The 22,969-nt window shown below is 55.4% G+C and overlaps 1 protein-coding gene across 5 annotated transcripts in view; it reads right to left on the bottom strand.

Annotated features, from left to right (window-relative positions):
- LOC122385529 (uncharacterized protein ZK1073.1-like) overlaps window positions 1-22,969 on the bottom strand; it is a 46,364-nt gene that overhangs the window by 21,872 nt on the left and 1,523 nt on the right. Inside the window, exon 1 of one of the 5 annotated variants that reach the window (XM_043373870.1) lies at window positions 13,394-13,437. The exons of 2 other annotated variants lie outside the window; for them this stretch is intronic. In XM_043373870.1, the coding sequence (XP_043229805.1) occupies window positions 13,394-13,402 (9 nt within the window). In that variant the 5' untranslated portion in view covers window positions 13,403-13,437. Of the gene's footprint in view, window positions 1-8,371; window positions 8,476-13,393; window positions 13,438-22,969 lie in introns of those variants that run through there. 2 more of the 5 variants (XM_043373869.1, XM_043373868.1) reach the window with 2 other exon arrangements.

Consider the following 22,969-nt stretch of genomic DNA (forward strand, 5'->3'; position numbering starts at 1 on the left):
ATATACGGCACGGCACGGCCGGACCGGCAGCGCAGTCACGCAGGCGAACTGCGCCGCTGAGGGGCGACCGGACCCGGATGTCTGCTTACACCACCAACCACTGCAGATGAATCCACACAGCGGCTCCACCAGACACGACTCCTGTCCTCCGGTCCACACGGCGGTTCCACAAAGTCCCACAAGGTCCAGCGGGCCTCCAGCGCACGCTCGCCGCGCAGTTGCCACCTCCGGGCTGCTCGGACCGCTGTCGATCCGGCTCCTGCACGATAGCTCGCGGCTGAAGCGTCAACACGGCGTCACAAGGCCAGCCGGTCGGACAGACTGCCGGCGGTTGAACTGACTGCCTGCTGGCGCGGCGGGTCGGTCGGAGCGTGCCGGGACGCTCGTCCGTGTACCGTCCCCCGACGCTGCAGCGACGGACCGGGCGCGGAGGTCGCTACTGAGTCTGACGAGCGGACCGCGCCGGCGGCCAGTGGTCTGAGTAAACATGTATCCGCAACGGCCGCCGAGCCTACGGTGCCGCGGACACTATCCAAACTATACGGTCCCCTGGCGTCTGTACGGATATTGCGCCCGGACTGCCGCTCGAGCAGCTCTGAAAGCCGTGGCTGAGACCACAGATTGCAGAACCACGAGCGACGAGAACTGCAATCTACAAGCGAGCCACCTCCAACAAATAAAGACCGGGTTTATACAGGACATTATAAAATCATGGTGCCCTGCACAACGTGCACATGGAAAGTGCAGGGTACGTTTCGCTTCATTTGTCTTGCGGTAGCCGCCGTATGCCTTTCCCAGCTTCTTAAACACCCTGTGTTTAGGTGGGCTAGGGCCAAAGTCAACATCGTCAGACCAGGTGTCAATGTGATTGAGATAGCTGAGACTACAGACTGAGACAGTATCATACGAAAGTAGCGCTCAGCTTACGAATGAGATTATAGGCGTAAGCTATCGACCACCGTACGATAGCTAGGTAACCTTCAGTGTGGGCACATGAATACTAATTTGACTTACTTACAGTCTACCTTGTCATAAGCTACAGGCCGTGAGCGGCGAGTCGCTGCCGTCAACTGACACACTCCATTCACGAACATTTCCTTCTCCGGCGTCTTATGCAGTTGTTTACCTGTTTCTGACACATTTAAGATATGGGGCTCAGTGGAAGGAGATCGACCGATGTGTGCCTGTACCAGGTAGCAATAGATCTTGAAAACAGACTCAGAAGGCACCTGCATCTACTCCCTAATGGGCATCGGTATGTTTTCAGGCTGCACGGACACCCTGACCTCGCCTGCTGCATCCTGCCGCTGTCGCTCAACTCTCATCGTACTGTCGCCAGCTGTCGCCGTCAGTGTCGCTCAACCGTCGCCGTCATTGCCGCCGCCACTCGCGCAGATCGATGCTGCGTCGTATGACGCAATGCCAGCGACCACCGAAACTTCCACAGAACTACGGTACGGTCGAGGTGGTCCCCGAAACTACCCGAGGGACTTTGTAGACGCCCCGTGGAAGAGCTCAGATAGAACGCCGCGACCACGGGCGACGTGACCTGTTATCCTATGATAAAACTGTGTGGACTGAACATGCTCAGCCATTAGACATTCTAAAAGAGCAGCAGGTCTAAAGCCTGTTCAGTGTTCCTTATTATATATTTCAAAGGTTAAAATAATGCCTGGTGTCCTTGCCATAAACATCGTGACACAGAAGCAGGTTGTGCAACGAAGCGATGTAAAGTAAGCGATCTATAGCACATACAAGGGGTGTGTACAATACATGGCACACACCCCTTCATGGGTTATTCATCCTCAGAGGTGAGCAGCACGCGATGCGTCACAGGTTCGCTCACTGTAGTGTAGTCAGGTGCTCCCCGTTCGTTCCGGAGCCCGGTGGCGCGCCTGCATCACACTGCGTAAATAAACCCGGCGACATATCTGCCGGCGGCAGCGGGCAGCTCCCCGTCTGTATCCTTCCCCCAGCGGGGACGTGGGGGCTGCTCCCCGGCTGTATCTTTCCCAGCGGGGCGTGGGGGCTGCTCCCCGACTGTATCCTTCCACCAGCGGGGACGGTGGAGCTGCTCCTCTGTATCCTCCCACCGCCCGCGGCGACCACAGTTGCCATCCGGACCTGACAACTACGGCGCGAAACGGAGCTTCAGACTAGGAACAGGCCAAAGACAAACTGAACGACAGAATCGCTAGCAAGGTTGATGGCTGAACATGCTGATGAATACTGTGGAATTTGCAGGTGTGCATAAAGAAGAAGGCATCTCAAAGAGGCGTTACAGTACCTATGCACGCCCACTTTTCTATTGCACGGCATGAAGTGTGAATGTATCTCGCTCACTGCCCATTAGCGGGGGACGTGACCAGATATCACACCACAGTGAGCGTGCCAGTGATGTTTACACCAGAGGCGGCGGATAGCCTCATTAGATGGCCGTCATCCCCCCCCCCCCGTCAGCCGAATGCACTGCTGCACCGCCGGCACGAGGCGCTGAGGGGGGAGGGGGGGCACTGGTCGCCGCAGCCGTGTCCTTCAGTTCCGCCGGCCGGGAACAGAAACACGTCGGGCCCGGTTTCTATTCCACACGCTCATTTGCAATGCGGAGAAAGGAACCGGTTCGGTCGCCAGCGGTCTGGATTGTTCATATTCTTGTGTTCGAATCAACGCTACTGCGCAATACAGAGCCAAACAAACAATACAATTAATTTTGGAAAGTCAAGCAAAACATTCTGACCGGAAGCCAGCCTACTGAAGGTCACAATGAATCTCACCAGAAACCATAAAAAAGGCTACCTAGGGCTCCAAAAGTGTCCCCGTCACGAAGTCCAGCGGCCAGCCTGGGCTTCGTTCTCTACCTCGCGGCTGATTCAACTACTTGGTGTAGAGGACCAGTTCGGTCACACAACGGTCGAGGAATGATGAAATATAAACAATTCCGATGCATCGGAGACACCACACTTCCTGAAGCGCTCGCTCACGCTTGACGTACTCTCGAAAGCCGTGACTGTTGACTTGGACGTTAGAGTGATTCCTGGTAACAACAAACATGGCTGGTAGTGCCTGAGCCCAGCAAGCTTGCGTCAGAAGAATGGACCAGTCAGAGCAAACTTTCGCGGCTTGGAACTGCTCGGTTCGGAACGTTGTCTGAATGCTCTTCCTGACTATCAAGAACTTGTTGGAAATAAGTTCGGGCGTGCATTACAAAATTTATTAAGCACCTTATCCATACGTGTCCAGAAATGCGGGTGCCATTGATACATTCTGATAATTTGACATTACCCACCGCTGCGCTCCTCTGTCGCGACTACAGCTGCCCGTAACGCTTTTAAAAATGCGAGGCACATGTTTGTAAGGTGAACTTCGGTTCGGAGAAAGACGGCGCCGGACGGCCCACAGCTACGGTAGTATGATTACTTGTATTGTTTCTAATAGATGTCGCTAGTGTACGCACCTGCAGCTATACTGTGCCGCAATGCTCACCACGCCAACGGAGTAAATTGACTACGAATATCATGGCGTCAAATGGCATATAATGTTAAAAAAACAGCGCAGACGACACCGCGTCGTATGCAACTAAGGTTGTTGCATGTCTCACAGACACACAGCTACAAAAAAGGTGCTCGGGTTAGCAGGTCAGCAGTCCGGTATTCCCTGAAGTCTCGACAACTACCTCACGCTACATTTTTAACCGCCGAATAACTAGACGGCACAGTTGCGCAGCAAGCTATCATTGGTTGACTCCTCTCTCATGGTACTTGTACCCAGCGGACCGCCCCCTCCCTGGGGACCTGTGGCGACCGGTTGACTCAACACCGGCGCCGGGGTGTCGCGTGGCGGTCTGTCCTTTCCTGTCTGGTCCAGTTCTGTCCAGTCTCTCAACACTATCCCTTCTCGGGGCTCAGACGGGCTCGGGTTGGAGGTGTCAGGGAGAGCGTTCGCCGGATCAGACGCCAGTATACCCCGCACGTGCTGCACGGAGCGGTCGATGGCTGCCCGCTGAATGTCTCGGGAAGGATAGCACTAATCCTGGACGGTGGAATGACTAGCCAGTCATTAGTGCGCTCCGGGACTGGAGGGAGCTGGAAACGACCACTGTCCGCGCTGACCGAGCCACTTTCGAGCCTGGACTGCTAGAGCGAACCGGCTCTGGAGGCAGGCGAACCCTAACGCCAGCATCAGGCAGCAGAATGTCCGACCGCAGACCAGCACACGGCGGCCGTGAATGACACACACGGCACTGAAACGATGGCTGGAATTCGGCAGCGCTATCAACCGCCGGCACATCCGGCCTATAGGATGGTTGTAACATCCGAGCCAGTCGCGGCGTGGCCAAAGTGCCTGGCTGAATACCTATGCGGATCCTGACCTATTCGCCCGTTGAATACAGCCCGTCACATCCAGTGATGTTGCCATGGATATGTGTCGGAAGCCTGCCCAGAGTTTTCCAGTAGCTATGTCGAGTAATTTCCGGACAGCATGTCACGTGTTTTCGGGGCACGGTATTCGGAGGGTACTCTGTCCTGGCATGTTCCAGGACCTGTCAAGACAGCCGGTTTTCCGTGAGGCCGTCTGCCGGCCGATCAGATGCACGAAGAGGCCTCCACTGACCCGCACCAGCCTCCACCGCCCGGCTGTCACCGCCGCCGACAAGGCCACGGCGCAGTGCACGCCGACAGCGGCATTATGCACGCCGTGTGGACGGCGGCCACCACGGAGACCGAGCCGCAGTCCTCACTGCGCAGTTCGGCGCCCCAAACAGAGCTACTTCACTAATAACCCCACCGACACACGCCAGGTAGTGTGACAACTGGGACTGCACCCGGCCCCGACTGAAATGTCGCCCTCCAAACGGGCAGCTGCACAGTGGGACTGCCGCCTGACGGACGAGCGATGGAAAACTACCGCTTCCCTTCCCAGACCGTCCCGCTCCAGACGGATCACGGAGAGCCGTGACGGCACACGGCAGTGGCCATTGTGTATACGTGCTGGGCAGATGGAGTCAAACCATGCAACACAGCGCAGATGAGGCATTAGAGCGGCGCCCAAGCCCCGAGCAAAGTACAACTGCCGCTCACGTAAAACAAATAAATGATTGAAGATGTAAGAGAGAACGGCAATTAGGTCAGGCACATTTAGAAGTGATAGTTCTACGAGTGAGTTGTCAGCTTTTATTAGTTCTAGGAGTGGGTGGTCAGATCTTTATTAGAGATTACGCCAAAGCACAATTAACGATGGCTATGTATACTTATTAAAACAAATGAAACGTATCCATGCCACGGGAGAGTGAAACCGAAGCACAAGCCAACAAGGCAGTAATGACTGAATAGGGGACGCTGAAGCGCACAGTGAGTTTTTTTTTATAAATGCGGTTTCATGCAATGCTAACCGGGACTGTATGTCTGCACTCGGGAAAGCTCATAAATTTTACTTCGTAATGTCAAATGTGCAACTAATGGAATCATAAAATTTGAAGGGGATGATAGTCTTTTCAAATTCCCGTTTTTCAATACTCCGTCTGCGAGCGCCCCGGTAGGAGTTGGGTGCTCCCAGTCCCCGCCCCTAAAGTTCCGGCGGGTCGGTGCCGCCCCCTGTCGACGGCCGGCCGGAGGGCTCCCCTCAGCGCCGCCCGCATGGGGCTCCCCTCAGCGCCGCCCGTTCACTGCCGCCGTCTCCGACAGGCGGCTCTGCCGTCGCCCCGAGCGGTCGCCGCGCCCCCGTAACGTTCCAGACGGTTCGCCGAAACTGTCACCAGGCAGACCACGGGCCGAGCGACCGCAGGACGGCGCAGTGTGGGCACGTATAGAGGACCTGCCACCTGCCCCTGAACTGGCACCTGTCCCCACCCCTGAACTGAGGCCACACCTGAACACCCACTGGGCTTCAATTCAAATGGGGGACAGTGCGATAAAAAGTACCCAAAGCCCGAATTAAGCGATCGATGTGACGCAGAGAGGAGATTGGAGTTTACGTGATCAAGTATGCCACTTGAGGGAAGGATGAGCCTGTACCTAGTAGAGACCCGAAGGTCAAGACGAAGATGCCGCGTACAGTTTCCTCATTCCTGGTTTGCATGCTTCACTCGAAGACCATGTTTATCCAGCGAATTGAAGCGAACAGTCGGACATAGTGGCATATGTCTGCCACAGGACCCGCTGTGTTCGGGGACTGATATGATCTGCAGGCCGCTGGCAGATGGCAACCACTGGCGGATCCAGGGAGACATCAGAGGAAAATGACCCACTCCCCTTAGGCCCCAACGGTTTGGCAAATCTATCATTCTCTTTGCATAGAAAACATTCTTTCATTACAAAACGTCTGTTTTTATTGCATAGCAGAGCATCAGGAAGTGAAATGCATGGCTTTAGGAGATAGTTTTTGCGAAATGCGAGTAATGTCACTTTTTGGATCACTTTTTGGCACACTTTTTGGATCCGGCAATGTTACACACACCATGTGTGCACAAACCAACCACGCTTGGGAGAGTCGGCGGAAAACAGGATCGTTGCCGTCGGGCGGCCGCTGACAACCTGTCTGGCAGCTCCCCGGAAGCATACGCCATAATTCCGCATTTTAGTGCGGCTGCTGGTGAGGACGGTATGAGGATAGCACGGCTTACAACTGAATTACATGGCAAAGTTGCGCAAGAGAAGATAACACATTAAGCCTTGGTCATAAGAGGAAGCAATGTCAGGAAAACAATGTTCAAGCAGTGCTGAACAATAACCCGATGACGTGAGACGGCCAACAGGAGCGGCATTCCACTGCTGCCTCGTGGTAAGCAGGTAAATGTCCTATCGGTTGCACTTCGACATTTTCTGTTCGGAAAGACGACAGCCTGGTCACATGAACGTCGCCACAGTCTCGGAAAAAAATGACTCACTCCCTTAGAAATGGCTTTTCAACAAAGCCAAATATATTTTCGATAAAGCCAAATGTCAAGTTGACCTAAAAACGGCAAAATGGATCAGAGCCCACTAACTTGGAGCGCTCCGTTCTGGACATCTGACGCCCAATCAATACCGATGGTTTGTGACTCACCCCGTCCCCATGGCCCGGGCCGCCGGCGGTCGGCCGCTCGGGCTGCCCGGTCAATGGAGCGGCCCGTTACGACGCGGCCGCCGCCGTCTCCTAACCGACGGCGGCGACGCGGCCCGCGCGTCGACAGCGACAGCGACACCGGGGCGGCCGCGCAACGACGCCTGGTACAATCCGGCGTCAGAGGAGCGGGCCCGGCCCCGTCCCGAGCCAATGAAGGAGCCACCCCGTCCGGCCGGCCCCGTCCCGAGCCGCTGCAGGCCAGAGGAGGCGTCCAGCCACGCCCCCCGCCGGTCGCCGTCGCTCAGTCGAATCTCCCAGGGGGCGGAGGCCGTGCACATCGCGAGACATGTCATCACCTCCGCCAGTGACGGACGCCGCCGCTCCCCTCAGACCGAATTCCGGCGAGTAACGGGATTGAAGGCCCGGCCGCCGGCTGCCGCGGCGCTGGTTACTGCACGCTAACGATCAGCGCCAGGGTGGAATTCGAGTAAAAACAGAGCAATCACTGCAGCGAGCGGCCAGGACAGGGTCTGGGCGGCGATAGCGGCGCTGGGACGGTAGGAGACGAGGTCCGAGACACGAGTCCGCCCCTGCACCAGTGGAATATAACGCGGCTGGCTGCTGACCTCACGATGAAACGCGAGCCTCGCGAGGGAGCAGCGTCGCATATACAGACGGACCAGCGAGATGGATCATCGCCTCACGAACCAGCGCGCTGAGCGTCGGTATGAGACGAATGAGCCCAATTTTCGAATTAATCAAAATAGACGCATACAACTATCCAAGCTCAGATTGTCACCCGTGATGTGGCGTGTTTAAGGAAGTCATTTTCAGTAACATTTCTCGGAAACATTAGTACCGCTTTTGTAGTCCCGAAAAAACGAGCCATATCCCCGTCCCGGTCGTATAAAACTCAGCTAGCCCATGTCAGGCCAACGGGCTGCCTGGGCGAAACACGTCTACTTTGCATCCAACTGGCCGAGCCGACGTCAGAGCCGAATAATCGATACGGTTACCATGTAAATCCGACGGCCAGGCCTGACCCCAGGGGCGGCCCACCGCGCCCTACCACACCCGCAGGACGCCTGCAACACCCGAGACGGCGGCCTCCTTTACATCCCCGGGAAAAAAACAGCCCGCCCACAGCGCGGGCCGCAAAACAAGGCCAACTACTGCGCAACAAAAACTCTGTCACACTCAACGCCAACAGAACCTGGCAAAAACAACCGACCGCAGCTGTCAACACTGTAACAACCAACAATCTACACAGCAGTAATAGGCCACGCCTGCGTGCCGCAGCCGCCCGAGCGGGCGCAGTGGATCTACTCACCCTCTCCTGAACGTATTCGGCCATGGCTGCAGTGTGCTGGCGCGCTCCCACCGGTCTGCTCGTGGCGCTGCGACTGGGCGGGGGGCGGCGGCCGCACTGACGGCGGCGGCGGCGGCGGCGGCGGCGGCGCGCATCCCGCCGGCCGGCGTCAGCGGCCGTCCGCCCTCCCCTCCCCTCCCTCCCTGCCGTCCAGTCCTGCCTGCCTGCCCACCCGAGCCCCATGCAACCCCGGCGCCGGGCCCTGCCACCCGACCGGCCTGGATCGGCTCGGCGGACGGAGGACGGTCAGACGAGGACAGTTTACACACTCCGGCGCCCGCCCGCGCACGCACGCACTCCCGACCGAAAACGGGGTCACACACGCGGCCCGATGGAAATGGAACAGAAATGAGGGATGGCGATGACCAAGTTTATGGCAGACGCACTGAACTGTTTGGCTTAACTTTCTTAGTTAGCAGCCTCTTAGGAGGGAGAAGTTATTCTCCTAAATGTTGAAATTCAGCTTGTGAGGGCCTCCTGGACGGACAGCTTGGGTCTTCAGGAAATGAAGACTTTATATAGATGCTCCCAAAACGGACATTGAAAAAAAATATTTCATCATTAAATGCTAACCACAAGGCAGTTAAGGAACTTACAAGAGACGAAATGTCCTGTGAGATCGCTGGGACGTCTATGTTGCAAAAGGGTAATATTTCTTTGGCACTTCCTCGTTCGCCCCTGCACCTCGAAACCAAGTCATCAATGATTCGATATATGTAATACACTAGACAGGACAGTCACAACACAAACGTGTATTTTGGGTATATTGAAATCCATTGAACCTTTCAGCGCCACTTATCGTCGTACCTAACTACGATACGATAAAGACCAGCCAGACTCTTATCTCGCACAGTAGTTATGGTAGCAGTCCAGACAGGTGGGAAAGTTCCCGAGGGCATCTGTCACGCAGGATACCCGCCAGGTTAACCCGCCGACAGTCAGGAGAGCTGGACAGGCTCAGCCGAGGACAAAGCCGCCGTAAGGTCAGCCAAAACCCGCTGGTGTCGGCCGCACCACAGAACATATCCTGCGCAGTCGAGAGGGTCCGCTTTACCAGATCGGGCCTGCTCGCCCGCTCAGGCGGCTCTACGCCATTCTTGGACAGTGGAGACTCCCGTTCCGTGCGACCATGAAGGCCGTGTCGTCGGGAGGCAGGCTGTCAGCGGCCCTGGAGACAGGCCCGGCCGGACGGCGGACGGCGGCGGCGCGGCTGCACCCTGCACAGAGCGGACCTGCCGCCCAGTCAAGGCCGCCGCTGTCGCCGCCGGCAGTGTCGGCGGCACGCACCGCGGCCCGAGCCGCCCGGCGCCTCCGATACCATCAGCAGCCGGCAGTGCAGCCACGAGCGGCCGGCCGAGCCGCTTCACAGCAGCCGGGGAACAGCTCAGTACGGAGCGGCGAGCTTCTACCGGGAAACGAACAGCGGGCGGCCCGAGCCGCCGCCGGCCGGCCGACAGCTGCGGCAGCTCAGCAGCGTCGTCGCCTGCCGCGGTGTTAGCAATCAATTATAAATGTTTCATTAGCTAATGAACCAAATCGTACCGCGAAATTAGCAACGACGTGCACGACTGGCATTGCCAGTGGCAATCCACGTATGTACAAGCACTTCCGCGACTTACCGTAACAACCGACCGCGACAAAGCCATCGATGAACACAATCTACTGGTCAATAACTTTAAGCGTTCACACATGGACCACAATCGGGACTAATTTTATGCTACGAGGAAGCCCCGCTCGATTATGCATGGTGCTTGAATTCACAATCCCTGGGCGGTGTGACAATCGGGCTGAGGCAGGTGGTCGTGCAACTGCACTCGTCCCTGCCGCGCTGGTTCCGTGCTGTGTTATGGACCAGGGGTCGAGAAGCACGGGGCGCGGCCTCACGTTCAGCTCGGACACCCAGACAGGCCTCAACAGACAGGCGTGTCTCGGACAGATGTAAGGCCATGTTCTCACCAGACGAACAGGCCCCCACAAACGAGTGAGGGATTCGACAGACGAGCAGGCCATAGAAACAAGTTAGTTCCTCTTCGGCTTGCGAAGGTAGTCAGGCAGCGACCAACAGAGTTCACAGTTGACAAATTACTGAAACGTTTCTTACTTCCTCCACACGATGTTAACTGGGCGGAGTAGTTACCTATTTCACTTCTAATAAAATGATTTGAGTTTGTCATATTCAATTATATAAGAACATGATCATCCAGATGCTGAGCTGACAGACCATACAAAAGAGTTCACTAAATGACGGTGTCTTTTTTCGACGGATGGCTTGAGGGATCACTTCTAGCCATGTAAACAGTCCTTGAATAGGCTCTTTGCATACACTGCTAATGATCCCAGCACACCATTTTGACAACCACCTACATTTCATTAACACTAAATACAATATTTAATGAGAGATGCACTGCACAAGTTGCAGAAGGAATGCTTTATTGAACTAATCTGAGAAGACAAGACGAAAACCATTTGTTTCACCGAGCAGACCGGAATAGCCCGATATCAATTCATATGGCTCTTCTGGACTTGACGATATAATCCAAGCTAGTTATAGCTGATATGATAAATCGCTCAATTTATCCAATTGGGCTAAGCACATCTCCCGGAAATTAGGTTCTACATATGTTTATGTAGATAGGTACTTGCATTGATATAGTCCATGCTGTGTTGAAGGTTGCAAAGTTTTATTGATTTTGTAAATCTCCTTCTTTTGTTACCAAGAAAACATTCCCGATAAAACAGACGATAACCTTTACCCGATAACCCGACGATAACTTTTACCGGACATGTCCATTGTCCAAGTATTCGTGTGATGGATATATGATCTCAATTCTCAGTGGATCTCAAAGAAAACGACACAAAAGGATCTGACACTTAGGATTATAGTTAGAATCTAACGGTTACGATCCCATTGGGTCGGGGGTCCCACACATAAAATATATGGACCATGGACCTGCACCTACGAGTTGATCTCATTGGATCTGACGACTAGCCAAGAACAGGATATATGATCCGAGTGGCTTCCACCATATGTGAGTCGTTAACCCGGCAGTTGCTGGGGTATTTCGCCACCCACCGTTTGCTGGGGGGGGGGGGGCGTTAAACGCCCCCAGCCGATAACTCGAGAACCAATAGGCGCAGCGAAACGCACGAGGCGGCAAACGAAAGAACGCGACGAGACGCTTCAGATGAGTACTTTAAAGTTGAATTTTGAGGTCACAGGTCGGGTCAAGGTCAGGTCAAACACCTGAAATCGGGCTTTCAGTAGCATGAACTTCAGGACTTCGCAATGGGCGCCTCTCGTCACAAACTCTGTCAAAACGGTGCAAAATCCATCATATAAGGCCTACAAGAGTATCAGCTCCATGTAGGGGTCAGTCAAGCATAGGTCAGGGTCAAGGTCAGGTCAACCGGGTAGGCACATATCCCCGAAAATCAAAACTGATATTCGCAGCCTGCGACACGTGTTTTATGGGTAATTTGGGGCGTAGAACACGATGGTAACATTCATTTTATCATATGTGTACGTGTTTTGCTCAAAAGGGTCAATTTAACAAATGCATGTATCATGGTCGTGAAGTAGTCACGAGAAATTGCCAAGATTCAGTTCAAGAATTTGGAAAATGTGGAACGATAATCAATAATCGAAGATAGCCATTTGATTGTTCATGGTATTGGCAGTCTAATGGAGTTTACGGCATGTCTGTATGTGTATTCTGTGATTTTATATGATTTTTTGAACATATGCCGTTTTTGGTCGAAAACTCAGAAATCATGACGTCACTGAAACCTCGATATCTCAAAAATTTTCCGACCGATATTTTTGAAACTTTGTCACAACAACCTTCAGTTAATTCCCTACAGGTACCCAAAATTTGGCGCGCCTGCGGCGCGCCGTTTTTATGCTATGGCCCGGCGAAAAAAGTGGGGGCGTTTAACGCCCCCCCCCCCAGCAACTCGCGGGTTAAACCGTGTTTCCATGACAAAAAGTGCCACAAAATTAATCACATAAGATCCCCAAAACAGAACCATTGCGAATTGGAACAAGTGATCCTTGAATATTTACAAGTCGACAAAAAGTACCTAAGGATCTATGCTTCCAGCTCCATTGCATGTCTGGACAAAAATAGGTTTAAATCTATTATCATAATGGATCTTTAAGGAGACTTGGATCTATTATCCCATATGGCCCGAGGTCAAGATTCACGGGATCAGATCTCAGATCTATCTCGGGTCCAAGTACAGCCCTCAGCAGACTGGGTGGTAGGCATTCTTTTTTTCGACAAAACCGATAATAAATCAAAGGCTATGTTATCAGTCGGTCGGAACTCACTGCAAATAGATGCACCATGCTCCACTCCTTCGATTGGGTCTATCACTAAAAAAGTATACGCCATGCGTGCAACAAAATGCAAGAGTTTGTTTTGGGGGCAAATATAAACTTTTGGGTTTTGTTACCAAGTGGATAGAAAATGAATATGATGATAATGCTAATCTAAGGTGCGGGGTATCGCGCGTCTTGCTGTTACGATTTCCGAGTGACCGATAGCATAGTATTCGCGTTATTCTCGGTTTTGTCGAAAAAAGAATACCTACGTTTGCAGAGGGCTGTACAATCATGTCTGACCATTGCACGTATTTGTGCACCCTCTGCTTAAGGATCCTGGTGGTGGACCGTGCGCCATGTCCGGCGACGGACCCGTAATCGATGGTCATCGCCTTCCTAGCCGCGGGAGCAATGTCGCCGCCGTCGGCGCTTTCTTTGCCCACCGTGCGTCGCCGGTTCGGGTCCCTGGCCCACCGTGCGTCGCGGGGCGGGTGGCGTCGCCTGCGCCAGGCTCGGACTCGGTCCGCTCTGGATATTGATTTCCTCAAAGGAGGCCGGCGGCGGCGGGCGGCGGGTCTCGCACCATCGCGGGCCCGCCGGAGGGGCCCGGGGCGCCGGCCGGTCGGCCGCAGCGCCCTCCGAGCGGCACACCACCTCACCGTGTACATGGCGTCTCTGGCCGGCGGCGCTGGCGGGCGGACAGGCGGCGGAGGCTGGCGGCGGCGGCGGCGGAGGCAGAGCTCGTCAGTTCCGTCCCACTACTGCAGCCGGCCGTCGGATGTGCGCCACTCCTCGCCACGGACGCGCAGCTGCGTCGGACTCGGCGCAGGGGCGGCGGCCGCTACGGGCGGGCCGTACCTGTGCGCCGGGGTCGATACGGGCAGCTCCGCGCGCTCCCCACTCACCGTTGGCACCTCTGACGCCCATGGCTGGCGGACGCCGACGATTCGGGTATATCATGGATACTGGCAGAACTATCACGCAAACCGGGTGTTCTGCCTACCACCGAGCCCAATGTAGGCACAAACAAAGAACGTGGGGAAACAAAGAAACTGACGCATTCTCGTAAACGTAACGCAGACAATGTGTGAGTCGACCAATCTGTACATTCATACCGCTGCGACGAGGCTTGGATAATCTCTTCGCAAATACCATTTTCTTTTTCATCCCATGTTTGAGTCAGAGGTTCCTGAGCGCTCTAGGTTTGCAATGACTGCCCATATGTTCGGGGCCTTGAGACTGAATAATTGTATTCCAGAATTGTGTAGTAGCTCCGTGCCGGGCCGGGCCAGGAGATGGCCGTATGATAGACTCCGCGCTGAGGCGGAGCCCGGCCGGTAATGTCATGTGCATACGTTAGCGCCCGGCGGGAGCAGGTCGACGGCAGTGGGGCGGCCGGGGATCAGTGACTGGCTGTGGGGACGCGCAGTGACCAGTGACCGGCTGTGGGGGAAGCGCAGGACTACTGCCTGGCTGTGGGGGACGCGCAGTGACTACTGCCTGGCTGTGGGAACGAGCCGTGACCCCAATCACACACCAGCCACATTGATGTACTTACATATATGCACCAGCGGCGCAGTGAGCCGCTCGGTGACGCCGTGCCGACAGACAGACGGGTCCGGGTCAAACCGAGTCGCAGCAAAGCCGGATGGTGGCCAGGCACCAGCTATACCACTGCCAGCTATAATGTGTGCCAGCTTCCAATTTGCTAGCACAGAGGCAGAAAAAAAGTTTGAAGCATCAGTGAATGAACGCATTTTTCCAATTATACTTTGCTATTCCCATCTAACTTATATCCCACCTAGATTATTCATACGGTGCCTTACAAGGCAATTTTAAAGCGAGAATGAATAGTTATTTTTACGCTCAGCACTCGACTGCAACGACAATCCAGCTCCGTGGGACATTTCACATCCTTATGGAGACCGATTCTGGACGGAGATTGCGAACACTCGAAAAATAAAAACGCTTGCCAGTCACGCAACGTTCAATTTCTGGCCAATTATTTGGGTATGAAGCGTTCTGCGATGATACCAATGAGGAAATCCCTGGCGCTTTCTTTTCAGTCTTCTAGTGGGGACTGGGCTTGGCGGCTTTTCTATAGGTATGGACAGAATAAGTCAGCTATATGCCGGCTGAGCCGGAGCCACCCTTAGCTTCTATCCCGGGGGACGACAGTCATGCCAGCTAGAGGAGCCGCCGTGATAGGCAGAGCGATATCACACGACATACAGGACCAAGAAGGGACGGCTGCGGGACCTGAGAATCCAAGGAATAATTGTAGAGCCCGAGAAGAGCCCACGAGGAGAGTTGCGCACCCTGAGGAGATTCCGAGTGGTGGGCTCTTTAGAAGGGAGAAGCGCATATACGAAGTGGAGTCTGCAGTCCGACACGCTGACTCTGAAACTGAAAAGACTACGGGCTGGCGGTACGGACTCCTGAAAGAACCCGGGTGGGCGGTGCAGACTCCAGACTCGCCGATCGGTGGACTGAGGCCAGACTCCTGACAGACGGTGCAGACTCCGGACAGACTCGCCGAGTCAGGCGGTGCAGACTCGGTGATCGTATGACTGCACGGCGGTGGCCCACTGCGTGTAGCCGGCTGGTTCGGTAAATAAACAGCTGCACTCGTCCGGCCGGCAGGGCGCGGCTCTGCAGGACCGACTGACAGTGTCTGGGATCCATCAGCGGCCCGGCACGGCGCGGCGAGTCGCCGGCCCCTTCCGGCAGGGGACGAGACGCGGCCAGTGGACGGCCCGAGGGGCCACGGCATGATGGCCCGCACTGAGTACTGACCAGTTGAGACGAACGGGGGAGTGGAAAGCGACCACCTCAAATACCGTGTGCAACTGTGCTCCACAATGCAGAGACAAGATGTGACAATCTTATTTGCCTGCCATTCTGATTTCTGAAGCTCAGGAGTGTGGGCGGTGTAGCCAGCTGAAACGGACAGACATATCAATTGTTTCGTAAATGGAAGACGTGAATTAAAGCACATTTAACTGTTATCGATCAAAGCGATACACTGATCTGACACCAGCTTGACACCGATTAAACTGAAAACTGACCAGCAACTATGCTACCAACTATCGTTGTCGACAACAGACCGTCGCAGACAGTAGCCTCAATATCTCCCTCTCCCGTGCTGCCATAGGTCCATTACCTCATCCTTTGCACGCAGTATGAAAGACCCAGACTATGACGTCCCTGCAATTCGTAGTGTAGAACATACTCGTACTGTCCTGGAACTCTCTAGTTACATGGGGTGGGTGGGTGATGGGTGAGCCGCCCCACAGTTTACATCTTTAGTGGGCGCTACTGACGTCATACGGAAACAGTGAAAGGTAATGCTGCAGCGAGACATGATTGACTTTAGGTCTCAAGAGTCATCCTTGGCACTCAGCATGACACTAACCAGAGCAGAGTAACAACCATTCTTCAATTCCCTCCCATCATTCCACGATCTCGGCCTTTGGACACGGTTTGCTAGCATTCCTCTCATTTTCAGTCATCCATGTCCTCATGTGACTGGTCACCGGGTTGCAATAGGACTGAGATCATAGAGAAAAAGTGGAGCTGCTCAGAGGCGGCGGAACGAGGGGGCACCGGGGTACCGTGCCCCCCTTTGATTTTGGCATTTCAACATTAGCCCTATGGGCGTTGCATGGAAAAATGGGACCAAAAGTCGGCAGTGCCCCCCCCCCCTCCGCCGCCACTGGAGCTGCTTACCTTGGCAGGCCCTCACCAGCCTCGATAAAACAAACGCAGGATGTGTTCAGGTCCTAAATGTAGCCCCTTCAAAAGTTATTGTACAAATAGGACTATTTCTTTGCTGATACCACTGGAAAACATCACGAGTATTCACCGATGACGTCTCAGAAAATGTTTATCTTCACCCGCAGCTTGATAACCTGTGGCAAGCAAGTTCCGTTGAAATTTCATATTTCTATTTTACTCGTAATTAAATTAGCCCTCAAACGACACCAATCGGCAATCGTATTGAATTATCAGCCTTCTTTCTTTTCACGCAAATAGCAGACCATCGGGAAAGTTTGACATGCCGACGCAGAAAAATTGGTGAGCAGCCATCAGTTCCCTGTGCTGGTCAAGAAGACGCTCGGAGCACGGCGCCCGGCGTCATGGCTCTCCACTGAGGGAGGACGCGCCTCCGGCCGCCGCCGGCCCGCTCGTACAGATGCCATCTGTGTGTCTGTGTTGTGTGCGTGTGCGTGTCGGCCAGGGGTCAGTGACCGGCTACTCGGCCACGCCGTGCGCCGTCCCACGGGGCAGCGGCCGGAGACCGACGGAATGAGACGAAACGAGAAGGGACGGGACGGGCATGGACGGGAGGCGACGACCGAAGGCCGAGCATGACCCGCCACAGCCGTATATACGGCGCCACCAGAGGCGTCTCCTGAGCCCCGCGGGTGCTCGGAGGTTCAGAGAGGGGGAGTCGCGGCCGTCCTCGCCGGTACAGCGACCCCATGGCCGGGCGACCGGCCGCCACACTGCCTGGCATTCATCGATCGCAGGGCGGTATGTGTGTGTGGGGAGGGGGTGTGCGTAAACACGTGCGTAGGAGCGAGGCGAGAGCATGCACAGAAGTTACGGCATTCACGACTGCGTCATGCAGATTCGAGGTGCTTCAATGCATGCTTATATGACAAGTACGCCGTGAAGTACGGACTTGGGCACTCCGAAACCTTCACGGACCGACATGAAACATCTACCGTCGCTCAAATGAGGGTGCCCAGAACAACTGGTCGTCGGTGGGCCTCGGGCGAACCAGACAGGGTATCCACCCGAGCTGCAAACGGTGGGGTCGATCCCTGTTCTGCGGCATCGGGACATTGTTCGGGTCAGATTGGAGAGAAACAGCCGACAGCCCGCCCACAGAACCGAACGGGTTACACTACAGATTGGACAGCGAGGGTGGGGTTCCTCAGTTTCCCCACATATCAGACCAGGGAATGGCTCCTGGTTTTGACAAGCTCTGAAATACGAGGACCGACGGAGCGGAGATAGATGGCTTTATCAATCACCAGCGAAACTCACTGGTCATTTCCAAAGTAGGGCAGATCATCAAATTGTGCAATGTGCATCACATAGCCAGGCATGCAGGGCGCAGGCCTACAGGAAGAAAAGAATGCTGAGAATTTCCAAACGCATTCGGAATTACATCGCCACCAAAGTATCTTTCATGAGAGTGATAAATCTGGCCAGCCATTGAGCCCGGGCCGCTCGGCTGGACGGCCCTGCGGTGGCCTCCACTCGGACCGCCGCCCGATCGGTCCAGCGGAGTCGCCCTCCTCTCTCCCGTGCCCCTCCTCTGCTCTGTTTGCAGAGTAACGCAGCGTGGAGCGCCCTCTGCCCCGCTCCGGGCCCTCCTGCCAGCCACCAGGGGGCGGTAGTCGGTCCTCGGCTCTGTCCCGGAGGACACAGCTCGGCGGCGGGTCACAGAAGCGGAGTTTCAACCAGTCGGCCGCCAGGGGACTCCCCAGGACAGCCCCCGGCGCGCGCACATCGGAGCGAGGGACGGTTACTTGTAACATTTAGCCTTCTCCCTCGGTACGGTTGACGCATTGAAAGATATTTTCACCAAAAAGAAAATACTTCAACAGGCAAGAAGTATCCTTAGCCTGTTGGAGGGGTGGAACAGATAAATAGCCAAATATTCAATTTCGGTAGGCTGCAGATTTCATATATGGGCCGATTTAGGTGCAACGGTTTTCCCATGGCCGAAATTCAGGTATAATTCAGATCCCGCATGAAAACGTTCATGACCAGGCGCTAGGCGCTTGACCAGCCTTACACTTTTAACCTACCCGGTGGGACTGGTAGTTAAATTCCCTGATCTGTCACTCACCGACCCCCGGGCCAGTGGCCGCTCACAGCGATGGGTCCGTGCGTGCAGCCGATAGATCAGCCCCGGGCCGCGGGGTCACGTCCCATTCAGTCGATACTGGATGACTCCAGTCCCAGCTGCCACGCCTCTGGCCTGGCCGGCAGGCAGGCGCCAGTGGCTGGTCGGTCTATTTTGGCCGCCGGGCCGTCTGCTGCGGCCGGAGGCGACGGCCAACTCGTGCAGCGACGGGCACGGCGCAACATGACGTGTCGCTGCCACCGGGGGTCGCGGCGGCACCGGTACAGGTGGTGAGCGGTTCGGCGAGACACGGGTACAGGTGGTGAGCGGTTCGGCGAGACACGGGTACAGACTACATAGCGGAGACCGCGGCGGGAACGGGGACCTCGCAGGGGAGACACAGGATCAGATCGAGGGACACAATGGACACTGAATAAGCCACTGTCCACCTGAATCCGTTTAGCATTCGAAGGAATTGAAGAGGGGGTGAGACCTTTGACATAAATGATAAATCGTAGAGCGCTGATGCTCTTCGGGCATATATTGATCAGTCCAGTGCTCGATACTCTGCTGAGATGATAGCTTTGGAACACCGAGAGTTCGAGAGCAGCCGAGGAATACATATCCATCGACAGTGGAAGTCAGGACCGGCTGAGAATTAATGTAGGCCGGTAGAAATAACCACATAAAAATGTAGGCCGGTAGAAATAACCACATTTAGTGCATCTGACAGAAATATGGAGACGGGAATAGATCACTCAGACCGTTTGGCAGATAAAAGTGGTATGATTCAGCCTCCGTACTGCACGCTGCGTGCTCACCGTTATGTTAGGGCGCTATTAACCCCACAGCCTGCCCTCCCTCCCTCACGGCTGCAGTAGCATCCGACGCTGCCAGCCGGCTGGCCAGAGATAGGCCGCGACATTAACCCACACGCCGCCGTGCCAGCCGAGCCGCCAAACGGCGCCACCAGACGCCAATAAACCTATCCGGAAACGACAGACACCACACCTGCTGGGCCGCACAAAACGAACCGCGCCCTCCCCAACTGAGCGCGGCCCGAGCTCGGCCGAGCGGGCCGCTGCTACTCGTATGTACCATGGACCTGGGTTGTTGTAATTCTGGGCAGAATCCCAGCTGTGTTGTTCAGGGCTGCACTCTGTGCAACTTTGGCTTCCTCCGCGGCTCCGCGGGCCAGGGTCGATCGGCCTGATTCTGAGCGGGCTCTGTTCATGCTGCTCAAAACGCCGCGGGCGTACGGCCGGGCCAATCGAGACGGCCTCTGATAGTCTGCCGAGTTCGCCCGGTCGATTGTCGATCGGCGCACACCCTCCTCCTCGACCGCTGGCCCCGGCGGAGATCACTGTCCTCGGCAGCAGCGAGGCAGCTCAGTGCGACTGTAATGACGGATTACCACGGAAAATGCAGATATGATAACTGAAATATCCTCCAACAAGACAACTTATCATTTGTGGAGGCCGGAGCGTTGAGCGCCGGCCCGGAGCGGGGGCGGGTCGCTAATGAGACGCCGCGCCGGGTCGCGGCGCACCGGGTCGGGTCGGGTCGGATCACCCCTCCGGAGAACAGAGCTCAGACTGCCGGGCCGGTCCGGCGCGGCTCCATTAGCGCAGGCCGCGCTGGCGACAGTCGACCCGGTCCCAATTACCGGCGACACGGGTCGTCCGGCGCGCCGCAGAGAGCCGCCCGCCGGAGCAGGTGACGAGCGGCGGCGGCACGGTCCGCGACACACAATACTCCGGCGACACGGAATCATGGCCGGGTGTCAGTGTCGGTATACATGAAATATGCACGACATGGGACCGTGTCACCGCACATACCGATAATATGCATGTAATGGGGAAATATGTCTCCTCCAAATATATAGATCCTGTTATGTCGTTAAGTAACTTGTTAGTGGTATCGAGTTTTTGCTGATACCAGCGCTGAGAAGGTAATGACGTTATTGATTAAACCTGCACCTCTCGTCTGTATCCCTTTGCAGGGCAGCCCCGGCACGGCAGACGGCCCTGGTGAGACCGGCTGGCCTCCACTGGTAGTCTGCATCCACTGGGGCGCCGCGGGCAGCCCTCTGAGGCACCGAGAGGAGCTCCGAGAACAACAGGCCGCCGGCCACTCCGCCGCCGAACGAGCCGGTGGCACGTGCTGGGAGCGGGCGGAAAAATCCCGGGGAAAGCACAGACACCGGGTGATGGGTATGGGCAAACTCCTACTAACGTAACGGTAACCAGCGGGTAGTGGCTAATTCATCTCCATGCAGGCAGAAATATATGACATCGTGCCGCACTCAGCCCCAGGTCAGAATCTCCCCGCTGCTGCATTCGAATGGCGAATGCCAGACAGCAATTTGATCACCGGATCAGAATATCGCCCGATCACGAGATCCCCTGATCACGAGACCACCAGAACATCAGCACCGATATCCAGTTAAGTCTTTCGTACCACCGCAGACGAGCAGTGAGCCGTCTCAGAAACTTGATAATGACTGCCGAACCAAATGTCGGCGTCGTCGGTCCCACCACCGACTCGTGTACAACTCCCATCAGCCAAATGACGCAGGTACGGGCGCTGATTACCCCGGCACTGCCGCCGCTCGGCGCCGGAGGGGGAGGGGAAGGGAGCGCTCTCCGCCGTCCCCGTCCCTCTGTCCGGCCGAGAGAGAGAGAGAGAGAGAGAGAGAGAGAGAGAGAGAGGGGGAGGGAGAGAGGGAGAGAGGGAAGAGAGAGCCGCGAGGTTCGGGTACCTGCCTCTGGCGGTAACAGCAGTCCGTGCCTCTGGCTCTGGCCTCCAGCGGCTCATTCCGTGATTCGAGACTGCATGGCCGTGCCTGGGGAGAGGCGCCCGGTGCCAGGGGAGACAGGAACGGCCTCTCAGCAGGCGCCGGGCACGTAACCGTAGTTGCGGCGGCGCCGGAGCCCAGCGGAAAGACGAGCTGAATCTGAATTACGGTCCATCCACAATTCACGGCATGATTGTTTTAGAGCAGGAACCTCTCTCGGTAGTTGAGGAACAATGACGAAATGGCCTGCAACGCTCACCAGCGACTTATCAATGTCAAAAAAGCAGATATAAAAAGGCCAAACAGCAGCCGAATCGCTGATGCTGGACATTTTCAGGGCCGCTCAGATGCATACTGCGACTGTTTGCGTCCACTGCATATAAACACTGCCGGCTCGGCCACAGGCAAAACATCACCATAAAGCTCAGATTCTGATGTGCAGCAGGGCAGTCAGAGCAGGCTCTGTGGTCCAGTCTGCAGTCGCAGGGACGGCGGCCCTTAGATCCCAGTAACACCACACCAGCCGAGCTGGTAAAACACCGCAGCCGCAGACAATCGCTGTCGGCCTTTGAGCCGCGATCGCAGCTCCCTAAGTTGATGCGTGCTAATCTAGAGCGAACACTGGACAGAATCGCTCTGTAGATGCAATAACACCATAGGAGTAGTAGGCCGGAGTTATATTTATCTGACTGCATCTGGTGCCTCCAGCGCGTCTGAATGCGGGGGTGGGTGTTGACAGGTTCACCAGCTAACAGAAATAGCTCACAGCGCATGGGTGACGGCTCCCGCCATCCGCTGAGGCGTGATGCCTGCCCCGTTCAGCCCCCGCCATCCGGTCCCACAGCTCGCGGCGACCTGCATTGTTATTTCAGCAGCGGCCGATCGGACAGGTTTTTGTGCACGGTGCGGAGTGGGCTGTGCCGCAGCGGCGGGGGCGGGTTTTTGCGCAGGTAGCCGGGAACTCAGTGCAGTGAGCAGGTACGGCTGCAAGGAGACCAGATCCCCGACCGGGCGACGCACACTGGTCGGAAACGCTCCAGCGAGAGGCCAGCGGCCTTTCCGCAAAAGTTTTTTGCTTGTTATTCCACAACTAGTGAAGCAAACTTCATAAAACTTTGCATACCTTCTATGTCATATGTAAGCTATCATTTGGATGTCAAGAACTAAATATATGACGTGAATCTGTTAAGTTATGACGTCATAATTGAGTATAATACAGGATCTAGCACCACTTTAAGTCAACAAGGGAAATTGGGAGCTGCTATTCGGGCACCGGGAATGGTTTCATGCACCCCTTGCAAGGTCCAGTGCTTGACTTCAGCATTGTTGACTTTGCGTGACGTCATTTATGACGTCACTAAGGCCATATAAGTTTTTCGTCAATAACTCCTGATCAGATGGAGCTAGAGAGTCGGGAAAGCCACCATTGGACTCAGGAAGACCTGCCGAATCGAATGATATGCGATATGACCTCCTTCAACCATTTTCGTGACCTGAGGGGCTCCGACCTGACCTTGACCCGAGGTTAACACCTTAAGTTGACTTCACCCGAACACCAAGTATAGCATTCAACGC

The sequence above is a fragment of the Amphibalanus amphitrite genome, unplaced genomic scaffold, assembly GCF_019059575.1.
Source record: "Amphibalanus amphitrite isolate SeventyFive unplaced genomic scaffold, NRLGWU_Aamphi_draft 000221F_arrow, whole genome shotgun sequence".
Lineage (NCBI taxonomy): Eukaryota > Metazoa > Arthropoda > Thecostraca > Balanomorpha > Balanidae > Amphibalanus > Amphibalanus amphitrite.